The 12260-nt window shown below is 35.5% G+C and overlaps 1 protein-coding gene across 3 annotated transcripts; it reads left to right on the plus strand.

Moving 5' to 3' along the window:
* Window positions 1-1422: 1422 nt before the first annotated feature.
* LOC310729562 (uncharacterized protein) lies at window positions 1423-12046 on the plus strand. 3 transcript variants are annotated; one of them, XM_083547889.1, is made up of 4 exons: window positions 1423-1451; window positions 7658-9662; window positions 10302-10390; window positions 10941-12046. In XM_083547889.1, exons 2-4 carry the CDS (start codon window positions 7769-7771, stop codon window positions 11034-11036), a joined length of 2079 nt encoding a protein of 692 aa, XP_083404015.1. In that variant the 5' UTR covers window positions 1423-1451; window positions 7658-7768; the 3' UTR covers window positions 11037-12046. The 3 variants fall into 3 exon arrangements, with proteins under 3 accessions (XP_083404015.1, XP_083404014.1, XP_083404013.1); XM_083547888.1 differs by lacking the exon at window positions 1423-1451 and adding an exon at window positions 4448-4930 and having other exon boundaries at window positions 10911-12046; XM_083547887.1 differs by lacking the exon at window positions 1423-1451 and adding an exon at window positions 4448-4930.
* Window positions 12047-12260: the final 214 nt, after the last annotated feature.

Genomic DNA, 12260 nt, shown 5'->3' on the forward strand with positions numbered 1-12260 from the left:
CATTTATGTTTGTTGCAGCTGTTTATGTCACCTGTAATACGACAGCCGATTTGAGACAAGGCAGTTAGACTCAAGCATGAAACATGTTATTAAAACATATGATATTTCATTCATATCACATTCTTCTTGAATTTTTTAAAAAATATTGCAGGTTCAACCTTCATATTATTAATGAAGATCTACATTGATTATTATAATTAGGTTCACAATAATGCTATAAGACAAACAAAAAAAAAATCTTTCTGTATTTTACATTTGCACTGAATGAAGAATGACAGTAAGTGCAAATGTAAAATACAGAAAGATTTTTCATATTTGTGAACATCTATTTAAAGACATGCAAGATTTCATACATTATGTATTATCAGAATAGTCTGTCATATTGTATAGGGTTTAAATTCAAATAAAAATTTATTTATATTTAACAGTAATTCTTTGTCAGTAATTTAGTAAATGAGCATGTCCTGCTTTCAAATTACATATGTATAATATATAAAATATATATAAAACACTTAGATGCCCATGCATTCCTATGATTCTTTCACTGCTAGTTGCTCATTAGTACATATAACAGCTAGTTTTGATCTAAAACAGCGAGTGTTTCCTTCAAATGAATCATGTCCACAATATTTTGGTTAGAATTTAGTTGAAGCAGGTGAATTTTGAGAAACTGGATGAGTGAAGATATTTAGGAAGCCAGTTAAGAAAATGCAAAGCTTCCTCAAGCATACTATTAGGAATTGATAAAAGAAATCTGTATCTGAACATTCTGCATGCTTCACTATTACCATATTCATTATTATTTTCAAACAATTAGAAGTGATAAAATTGAAGAGTGGTCTATTGTATCCATTATGGGGAAAAGGGGGGCTCAGTGGTTAAGGCTCTAGGCCTCTTTTTTCTATTCTTATAATCAAGAGACAAAAATCGACAGACAGCAACCCAAACTAAATACATTTAATAAACAAATAATATTTCACTAAGAGGAACTGTGAGGAGAAATGCTGATCAGGCTTGTCTTATGTGGAAAATCTTGTTATGTTATTTTTGCACCAATTGTTATATTTCGGGTTAATAATGAATAATATTACAAAATAGGGAGCTTTTTTTTAGAAGTTTATATGATATTACTGTTTTAATGAAATGTGAATTCGACTGTTTATTTGTTATCTATTTTACATGTCACATTATAACTTAGTCTACAGCATGCCATTTTGTGTGTGTGTGTGTGTGTGTGTGTGTGTGTGTGTGTGTGTGTGTGTGTGTGTGTGTGTGTGTGTGTGTGTGTGTGTGTGTGTGTGTGTGTGTGTGTGTGCGCCTGTCACTTCTGTCATTGAAACTGGCGTCAGCCATTGGCTAAATCCCACACATTCAATCAGAGTATAACGTTTCATTCACACATCGAATCCACAGAGGCAGACTGAAGCAGACAACCTTTGAAGCAACCATCGGTAAGTACACACTAATTCACACAAACACACAAAGAGAAAGACAGCAAACATCTAGAATGATGCTTTGCCATGGCTCATGCCACAGTGCTGTCTCAGCACCATGAGGTGAGTCACTCTTCGGCATTAGATGGAGGTTGGCAGAGTGGGCGGCTTTTGGAGGGGGCGCTGCGCAAATGTTGCAGTTCTGTGGGAGGAAACTGAGAAAGATGAGAAAAACTGAGTTATTGTGAGTGCGTGCCCATTAAAATCTTTTGGTGTTTATGCAGGCTATACTGATATGCACGTGTGTGTGGGATGGGTGGTGATGGAGGAAAGAAAACTGCACAGCTTGAGGTAGCATTGAAACTGGACCAAGAGATCTGTTCTAGAGCTTCAGGCTATCTAGCTCTTCTGCCTGTCAAGATATACATACATTATTTGAACAATATGGGCAATCTGACTACAGAGCTCATTTCCGGAGGAGGTTCTGTTCTTCATCCATGCTTGAAATCAGGCAGAGGAAATTTGTATAAATGAATAATGTAAAATGTATAATTTACAAACTAAACTAATAATACAATTTAATGGTCCTTTATTTGGTGTGTGTTTTGCTGCCTAAATTGGAGTGACTATATTTCTCTTGTTGGTTGGACTATTTAATCCAGTGTATTATAAATATGCATACATAACCATAAAAAAGTCATTGTATCAGCCAGGTGGTGAGATATGAGACTATAGAATTTAAATTAAGAGATACTATTAGATATATTAGATGCTTGTTTGATACTGATTTCCTTTTTTACAATAAAATGATCCATAGATATTATGAGTTTATCTGCTCAAATAGATATATGCTCAATTATTATTGCAAAATAAAGTCACCAAGAAGGTTCTGGTATAGGAAACTGCACAATGAGCCAAATGTTTAAAAGTTAATTTGATTTTTAAAAGAAATCCAAAAAAGTGGATTGAATGAAGAGAAAATTTGAGTTCCTCAGACAGAAAGATCTAAAAGATTTCCATGTAATAGATGAAGAAATTTTGTCAAACCATGGGACCCAACTGGTGGGGATGCGTTTTTGGGGTTTGTGTTTGGAGTTAATTGGATGATTTTAGTAGATTCTATGCTTAAACATACCTCAGTAGGCTTGCATAAGAATAGGGTTATTCGACTTAAAAAAAGCTACTGGACTGACAATTTGCTTGGAATAACCTGGATTTGCTAAGTGCAGAGTATAATGGAACTGTGAGGAATATTATAGTATTTAGATATGGGACCATAGAAAGACATTGTCAGGATTTCAAGTATTGCAGCAAGATTCACACTTAAAACTTCTCAAAGCTTAAACCAATGGAAAATATTAGACAAGGCAGTGGAATATGTATACAACATAACTTTTGCTGATAAGGGACCACGAACAATAATATTAGTTTACAAATACTTTGAGAAATTCAATATGGAGATATATATATATATATATATATATATATATATATATATATATATATATATATATATATATATATATATATATATATATATATATATATATATATAGACACTTTAATGGAACTTTCGATTCCTGAGCTTTCCATCACCAAAACAATTTAGAAGCTTTAAATGTAAATATAGATGCAAGTGGCAGTCCAGTTGGGTCCAAGTTCCCCTTTTGAAAAAAGCACGCACCAATGGTCAGTACTTACCAAAAGTACATTGAAAAAAGATTGTAGATGAACATGCTCATAACAGGATTTGTACTGGTAGCAAATATAACTGTGTAAAACCGTTCCTTCTGCAAGCTGATTCATTGATTATAATAAACCAGTCAGAATTAGTAAGCCACTTTAGCACAATGGTAGAATAAAGTACCAAATCTGACAGTTTCTAAAAATATTTTATATAAACCCTGCTGTAGAGATTACCTTTATTTTACAGCTTCAGGATCTAGTCCTGGCTTTTCCAATTTCCTGTGAACCATATACAAAATGTAAGGAGTTTGAGATAAATAAACTTCAAAGCAAAAGTATATTAGGCATATTGCAAATATTAAATTGATAGGGGTTGAGCTGAGTGTTTAAGAATTCAGATCTCTATAGTTTTTAAGTTAATGAATCAAACAAACATTTAGTGTACACCTTATTTTACAAGAGATATGCTTACTTTAAAGAATATCGGAAAACAGTGGTTGGAGCGCTAGTGATGGATAATAATGGCTTGCACCAAAGTGAAAAGTGAGATTACTTTCAGAACCATATGACCAGTGATGGACAGTAATGAAGTACATGTAATTTGTAACTGTACTTAAGAGGTTTTGTCATGTATCTGTATTTTACTGAAGTAGTTTCATTTGGGGAGATGTTTACTTCAACTTCACTACATTTCAAAGTCAAATATCTTTTTACTCAACTACATTTTGTGAAATCAGTTGTTTCTTTTTATTTATGAGTGGATAAAAACTTAACTGGTCAAGTACGCAGCAATTCACCAATCAGGTTAGAGTGCATGTTTTAAACTTGTTTTGGTGGTATTTACTTATCACGAACATACAGTTCAGCATCAATTCAACAGCAAGCAGAACATTCTGAGACTAATAAATGATAAAAAGAAAGACTCTTGAATAACTTGCCACAATACCCTTGGCTTTATTTGCACGATTTATTTGAAGTAGTTGAAAAGAAGGATTTGGGCTCATGATAATTTAATAGATATCAATCAGTCTTTGACTGATTAATATCAATTTCTTAATAGATTGGTATGCTAAAAGTAACATTAGTGTCTTTTTACATTAACTGTGTTGATTAAGCAAAGAGTCTTGTGACAAAAATAATAATAGGAACATTATAGCCATAATAAATGATAGTATTTTAAAATGTAAGTACATTTGAAGGCAACTAGTTTTGTTTATTTACTCAAGTGAAAGTTTAAAGAGAGCACTTTTACTAAAATAATATTTGACCTAATCTCTACTGCATATGACACTTCAGTCAGTTAGTAGGAATGAATAAATGTTTGTCAAACAAAGACTCGGCCATGAGAGGGTTGTACAAACGGTTGCAAAAACCGATTCTAAGCATCGACATGAAACTCAAGGTGCATGAGCATTTAATTGCTGCTTAGAAGATGCAGTGGACAAGTGTGTGGGCGCCCCAAAAGCAGGAGCCCCTGCTGGCAGGGCGCGCTGCATCCTGCGCGTGCGTCTAAGTCGAGCTGTGCAGAGAGAGAGTCCGCCAGACTGCGTGCATCTTTATGGATTTAAGCAGACAGCAGCTCTCAGGCTTCCCTGCCAGTCTGCCAATGCATATTCCATCCGCTCCACTTCACGGCACGCTGTTGCTGAGGGATCGATAGGTAAGACAGCAGCCGCTAAACCCATATGATTCGCTCGAGACGGCGACGCTCTGCCGCCAGGTCTCTCGTGCTGCTCCGACTCGTGCAAGCATGCACGAGCAGCGGTAGACTGGAGATGATCTCCGTATGGCTGCTCGTTTTGAAGCTGCTGGTATGTACCATTTCCCTTTCTTTCTTTTCATTCCTGTTGCATCCTCGCAGTTCGTTTGCAAACACTGACACTTGCACACAACAATCGTGTGCATCCTTCTTTATTTCAAAAAATGCAATGCGATGCATTGGAACACTTTGAATATGTATAAATCCATGTTATCATTTCTGACTCTTCATGATCGTCTCTTCTTCATGGCTGCTCCTGCTGCTGCTGCTGAGCTGCACCCAGTCCTGCAGATCTGGCATCAATGGAAAGTTAGGGAACCCACATGAACCCCAATGGCATCTGCAGATCTGAATGACAGACAAGGGCGACGTCATTTCGGTGAAGTTTATTGACATGTGCAGTGGCAGTGCACTTTTTTGTTCTTTCTTTTAAATGAATGCATCAGTCCAGAACTTGTTAATCACTCAGTTCAAAACCTATGACCTGTTCCAAACATAAAATCTATTCCAATGAATTAAAAGAGATGATAGATTGAAATAAAAGCAATGGGGGCAATGCTGGTCAATACAGCATGACATCATGATGAAATGTGGGCGGTATGGTGCAGCAGGTAGCGATGCCGCCTCACAGCTTCTGAGGTCTTCAGTTTGATCCTGAGTTTAGGTTTCTGCCTGTGCCAGAGTTTTACATCTTCTCCCTATGTTTAGTTTTTCTTCAGGTTTTTTTTTTTACAGCTTCCTTCCAGGTTCCAAATACATGTCAATGTATTATTAACTTCACATACTGGCTTGTTTTGAAAGATACTGTTTGTGATCATTGTACCCTACAATGGATTGAAAACACATCGATAGAATATCCCCATCTCACATCTACATTCTAGGCTCTGGATCCATCATGGCTCTGACCAGGTAAAAATGTTCACTGAAAATCAATAAATAGACAAATGATGTCACAACGGACCATACACGACCTATTTTGCATTCTAAAGGTTTATAATTAAGCCACAATATTGTGAAAATACATACAATTTGAACATGTTTTTAAAAACCTTTAGGTATATTTACGTACTTGAAATATATAATATTCACATTTTATTCACGTTATAAACAATATATAGATTTTTGTAGAAAAGTTACAAAATGTTAAGTAATATTAGACTATGATGTCATGGCATATTTATAAAGAAAAAAAACAGAATAGCAAAAGGCAAAAAAACATACAAATCAACAAACAAATAAATAAACAAGGTAGCAAATTGCCTTAGTGTGTTACCATTGTTTTGTTGTTTGTTTTAATTTATTCAGAAAGTATACACCATGTACTGTCTGATGATGAACTTGGTTTTGTTGACCAGACAGTGGAAGCTTAATTTCCAAAACAAGCAGAGTGTATTCTGGGTAAATGCTGGTTACTCATCAATACCAGTTAAAATCGAAGAGTACAGGATGCTCTTTCCACTTAAATAGATTTTCATTCCATTGCACATTTCTTTACATAAAATTTTGAAAGAGAAATATTTCTTACTGAATTCACACCTTATCTATAATCATTTAAAATAAACAAGACATGGGTGGATTCACTCTGCCTCCATGAAGGACCTTCGATTCCAACCTTCTGTTTCCAAGCAACCATTTCATGCTGTTTCTGAACATTGACACTGAATGAAAAAAAAAATGTGCACTTGCCAAATGTTCTGGAGTGAAGCACAGCAAGATGAACACATAGATGTGAGATCATCAACCACTCAACAGTAATAAGGATACCTGAAAATGTTATTTAATATTTCACAAATACAGTTCAGACATTAATCACAGCCTTCTAAGGGCAAGCCTGTTTCATTCGATCCACTTTAAATGTTAATTTAATACATTAAAAATTATACTGGCACTGCAGTGTTATATAACATTTTGTTTTGCCTCAAAAATGCTAAGATCCAGTGATTCAATGAAACACATGAACATTGCATAGTTGGCATACAATGAATTTATCATTGCTGCAGTATCCATAATGCCATTATACTCCAATATAATACAAACAAAATATTTTTCATTACAAATGACAAATTGAAGTAGATGAAATCCTTGGTTGCACATTGGATTAATGTTCCAGATTACTGATGTTCGAAAAGAATGATGGAACAAAAGATAAGCAATAAAATCTAAGAAATGGGTTATTCAGCTCGACTTATTTTAATACTTTAATAACTTGTCTTTGTCTTTGTCTTTTTTGTGTCTGATCTCATGGAAAGATTGTCCTATATAATTTTTCACAACTCAATGATATTTAAACTATAGTTCGGAGCTATAAGTCCAACGTTTTAATATATATTCTTGAACGTATAGTTGATTTTTGCCATTTATGGCTAATTCTGTTCTATTTAACACAACAATGCAGGTTTGCAGCCTGAGAAAGGCAAGCATTTTACAGTGAAACACCCGTTTGTGTGAATTGTTATTCCACTTATACAGATTCCATGCCTGCGTTGAAACCTGTCTCATGGTAGTTTATCTAGTAAAACATCTCCGGCTCACAATCTGTTTCATGATATTTGATGGATCTGCTTTAACTAATTCAAAGTGACATGAGGACATTTCAGTATAACAGCTTTAGACAAGTGATTGACCTGCTTGACCCATCAAGTTTATTAATCGTTACTCGATTATGAGACTAAGAACCTGGAAACATTTTTGTTTTGACGTTGATTAATTCCTAAAATGCTCCTGGAATGTTTTTACTCCATTTTTTGTTTTCTGAATCTTTCTAATCTAACTTTTTTAGAGAGCCACAGCTGGTGTGAAAAGACCAAATGGGAATGAACTAACGGAAGGTAGTAGAGACTCTTTAGACGAGCAACAAAAAGAGCAAGAAAACCTCCCGGAGGCCGTCTCCATGGAGACCAGTCAGCTTCCAGAAACAGCTGATGTACAAGACTATAAAATAGATCTTGTGGAAAAAGAAGAGGACAAATCCCACCATGGCGCAGTTGATAAAGAATGTGTTGATGAAAATTTCTCTGAAAGCCTGGATACTGAAAAGGGCAACTCCCCACTTGCGACTGGACAAGAAAGCAACAACATAGCCAATGAATGTGAAGGCACAAAGGAAAGTGATGGACGCATGAACCAACAAGAGAATGTGATGATAAAAGAGGCAGATGTAGAAGAGTCAAATTTCAAAGAATCTGTGGAAAATTCAGAGCCTGAACAAAGCCAGCTGGTTAAGGAGGAAGAAAACAACACCACATCCTCTTTTGATGCAAAGGATTCTGATCACCAAGAAGCACACGAAGTTGCAAAAATAGAACCAGAATCTGTGTTGGAACAGCAAATCAAGCAGCTGGTTGTTTCTGATGCCTCGAACGAATCCTGCCATGAGAATGATAGAGATGACCTGAGTGACTGTGTGCATGTGGAGATGGCTATTGTCTCATCAGACAGTGATGCTGAGGAGCAGTGGAAGACTATGTTTTCTCCCGTTTGCGATGAAGATGAGTTCGGTTGTATTTTGGAAACAGGTACCCTTGAAGAGACACATGACCAATTCCATGCAATGGAGGATGAAATGAATATCCAGTCTGAGATCAAAGCTGAACCTGATGAAGATAAAGATCCATCAGTATTGGCCAAAGGTGTTGACACTCCTGCGCAAGCGGGATGTAGCACTGAAAGTGATCTAGAAGACCTTTCCTATAAGGACTCCATGCACTACCGCAGTTTATCCAAGATCTCAGAGAATGAGGTTGATGTGAAAAATACCTTACAGCGCTTGTCTGCTTCGACCTTCGAGCTCGATAAGAAGCTGCCACAAGATTATTGCGTGATTCAGGAGATGCAGAACGAGAATGTCAGCACAGAACATGTGGATTTCAGGATGGCTCGTCAACAGTGGCAGAAAATGGAGGAGCAATGCAAAGCCCTGGAACAGCAGTCTACTGTAAGGCAGGGGGTACAAAGCATCATGTTTACACCAATGCGCAATTTGGAGAGGCCCAAGAAGGATCCAGATTCAGACAACTTAAGTCTTGGTGACTACCAGTATACCCAGTTTAGCCCATGTTCAGATGACTCAGGCCTGGATGATACAAGTTACCGGACTCATTACGATGAGCCGGAGACTCCAGTCGAAAGGGAAATCCGTGAGACTATGGAGAGAGAGGAATGTTTTAGACGAGAGAGGGCCTTAGCAAGACCATCCTCTAGTGAACCTGTGCAGCATAAACCAAGACCAGAATCTCTGACGATGGCTAAGTCAGACCTAGAGGAGAAAAAGGTCTATAATACCCGTGAAGACAGGTGCAGGTCACAGAGACCTTCCAGCACCACACCACCATCTTTCTCTGTAACTGCTTCGCCATCACCAAAACCGACCTATCATGAAATGGTGGCCAACAACGTCATCATCCTGGAGCCGGATTCGCATCCCACAAACCAGAGGCAAAGAGGCAAAAATTTGCTTTCTCCAGTCACTAATAAGTTCCACGAGTGGCCCTCAGACTCCAGCAACGTCATTATACTGGAAACGTCTAATCTCATCATCCGAAGCGCATCCGAGTTCTGCTTGAGCAGTGCATGCCATGAGACCCAGGAGAGCACTTTTCACAACAACCCCTTCTTTAAACTGCGATCACACAGCACACTATCTCTGGTGGACCAGGAGATTAAAGAGGTGAAGCAGCGAGATGAAGAATTCCGGAGACAGAGGGCGCAGTTGTACACCAAAGAGAAGTATGATACAATTCTGGTGTCTCCTAACTCACTGCAGAATTTCATCTACGACAAGCCAGGTATTTGTTTTAAAAGTTTGTCAAAGCACAAATCGTAAATTTGATCCAAAAAAGCAATATTGTTTCCGTTTGTTTATACACTAAAGCTTGTAGTTAGAGCAAAAAAAGATTTGTTCGAAAATATTCATATTTTTATATATATATATATAAACACACAAATAACAATGTTATTATATTTAATATCATATAAAAATATAATAACATTCCATAATAACTTTCCAATTCTATATTTATTCAAAGAATATTTTTATATAATATTTTTTAATATTTAAAAAAATATTCAAAGAATATAGAAATATTCTTTGAATAAATATAGAATTGGAAAGTTCTTATAGTTACTTAGATAGCATACCAATAAATGTCCAGACTTTACTACATTTTTTTTTTAAATATTTTAATCCTATTCCGTTTTGTTTAATTTAATTTGTATAACAATTAATATTGACTTTAAAGAGGGTTTTACAGAAATAAATAGATGAAGTATTGGACTTGGTGTTTACTATGTTAATACATTTGCAAAAAAATGTGCATCATCAAACTATCTTTAATCACTAGTAACTTATAGTGGCATAATGCTAATTTCTATAAAGATGTTGACTCAATAAAGGTTTGTGCATTTGGGGTTTGTCTTCTTGTTAGGGGGTTTGCCAGCGAAATGTAAGTCCTCCCCATCCTCCCCTTTAAAGGCACGCAAAATGGACCGTTCCACTTTATCCTGCGATCAAAAAGTATGTGATTATAACGTTATATTATTTTCTTTTTTTAACATATTTGTGTTTGTGTTTTTCATGACATCGTTAAAAGTTTTTACGTGTTCTTCATGGGTGCATTTGCATGGGTGTCAAATACTCGGCAAACATTTTGAAGACACACCACAGTGCGTTCTGGAAACTATATTAGTTGAGAATTTGCTCATACGAGTCTAACATTTAGGAACTTATTAAATGGAGATTTAAAGCTTATATTGTATCAGTCTTGGTATTTATGCTTCATGTTACTAGTAGTAAACAGTACCCTTGTGCAAAATCCTCTGCATTTGTTATGGCTTTAGGCCCATTCTTTCTGATTTTCCCAAAAAACACTCTCAGCATTAAATCTCATTAATCGAATGTATCCCATGCACATGCAAATCAAAGAACCATTTCTTGCCATCTTCACTTCTCATATCATTTCTACACCCTGTTTCACCATCATTTGTGACGTCCTATTAAACTTTGTACATTTTCACCATGAAACTGGCAACTGCAGCAGTTTTACGGGTGAAACTCTTTCCTTTAGTTCCCTGATGCACCTTATACCAGAGTGCGAAGGAAAAGCGCCCTCATTCAGAGATGGGAAGCAGCGATGCAGGCCAATCAACAACACCACATGTGAACAACTATACTGCCAATAAAGAGTTTTTAAACACCTATACATATTTTAATCTTCTTACATGAGATTGAAGTTAAATATTTAAAACATCAGAAAAATATGTTTAATTTTTTGATAAAGAAATGATATTTGCATTTCTTTTCGTTTTCAAGCTCCAGTTTTAGTCATTTGTCTGTTTAACTCACTTTCAAGTATGATGAAAAATGATCAAGCTTTCTAGTGGATTTATTTTCTTTATTTAAATTGATTATGCATTTATTTAAAGTTTTATTGATCTATTCCATTATGCCATGTTTTTTTTTTTTTTTTTTTTTTAATGAAGGTAAGTAACCAATTAAAGGATTTGTTTTTATTTGTTTTAAAATATATAAGATATTTTCCTACTCTGTTAAATCCTCGGTAGATGTATAAATATGGCATGACACAATTTATAACATCATTTACAAAAGGCTGCATTCTGAAATGACTATATAACAAAGGAGAAAGACGCAATTATGACCATTTTTAGCTGTTCCTCATATAAACTTCTTTTTATTAATAAGCAATGTGAATCTATAGAATCTTGTTTAGCTTCTAGCCTAGGTATTTACACAGTGATTTCACTTATTTATTATATGACAATCTACTTCAAGAGAACATATAAGTACAAGCACATACCCTTAGCGGATGAAACAAAGCACAGAATATTTAATAAATCCTCAATGCAAGCTCTGTAGTAACTTCACACTTTTTTTAAACGTTGTTCTCAGTCTTTATTACTATAAATTAAATATATTACTAATAATTGCACTGTTTTGCTTGGTGAATATTTTGCACACTGATACTCTCAGCAGGTATTTTTGCTTGATTCATATTGCATAATTTATTCTTGTGAGCAAATTATGACTGCGTCAGTAGTATATGTTTATTAATGGTTGTGTGGATGGTTGCATAACTGTTTTATTCTTCTCTCTTCCTATAAGCTTTCCTATTGAGTTCTCTTTGAATAAAGGAATATAAGTTACCTAAACTGATTTTGTGTTGTGCTTTGGTGTGAGGGTCAGTAAGAATCAGGAAAGAGCCATGAGCCATGCCAAGCTGTGGCACTAAGATGGACCCTCTTGTTGAATTATTTTATATTCTACTTTTTTTTTCCCCCAATCAATAAAAATTAATTCTCTAAATCAATAAAGCAAACAACTTAAACGCTGCTTTTTAAACTTATTGAGGGTTTTATCAGACAAATGT

The sequence above is a fragment of the Silurus aristotelis genome (genome assembly GCF_946808225.1).
Source record: "Silurus aristotelis genome assembly, chromosome: 8".
NCBI classification, from domain to species: domain Eukaryota; kingdom Metazoa; phylum Chordata; class Actinopteri; order Siluriformes; family Siluridae; genus Silurus; species Silurus aristotelis.

Bases quoted from the DNA above. Each gene is read 5' to 3' on its own strand.
- LOC310729562 (XM_083547887.1), top strand. From the start codon at position 4,805: ATGATTCGCTCGAGACGGCGACGCTCTGCCGCCAGGTCTCTCGTGCTG. The intron at 9,663-10,301 runs GTATTTGTTTTA...TCTTCTTGTTAG, and splicing joins TTTCATCTACGACAAGCCAG to GGGGTTTGCCAGCGAAATGT. The intron at 10,391-10,940 runs GTATGTGATTAT...TCTTTCCTTTAG, and splicing joins CTTTATCCTGCGATCAAAAA to TTCCCTGATGCACCTTATAC.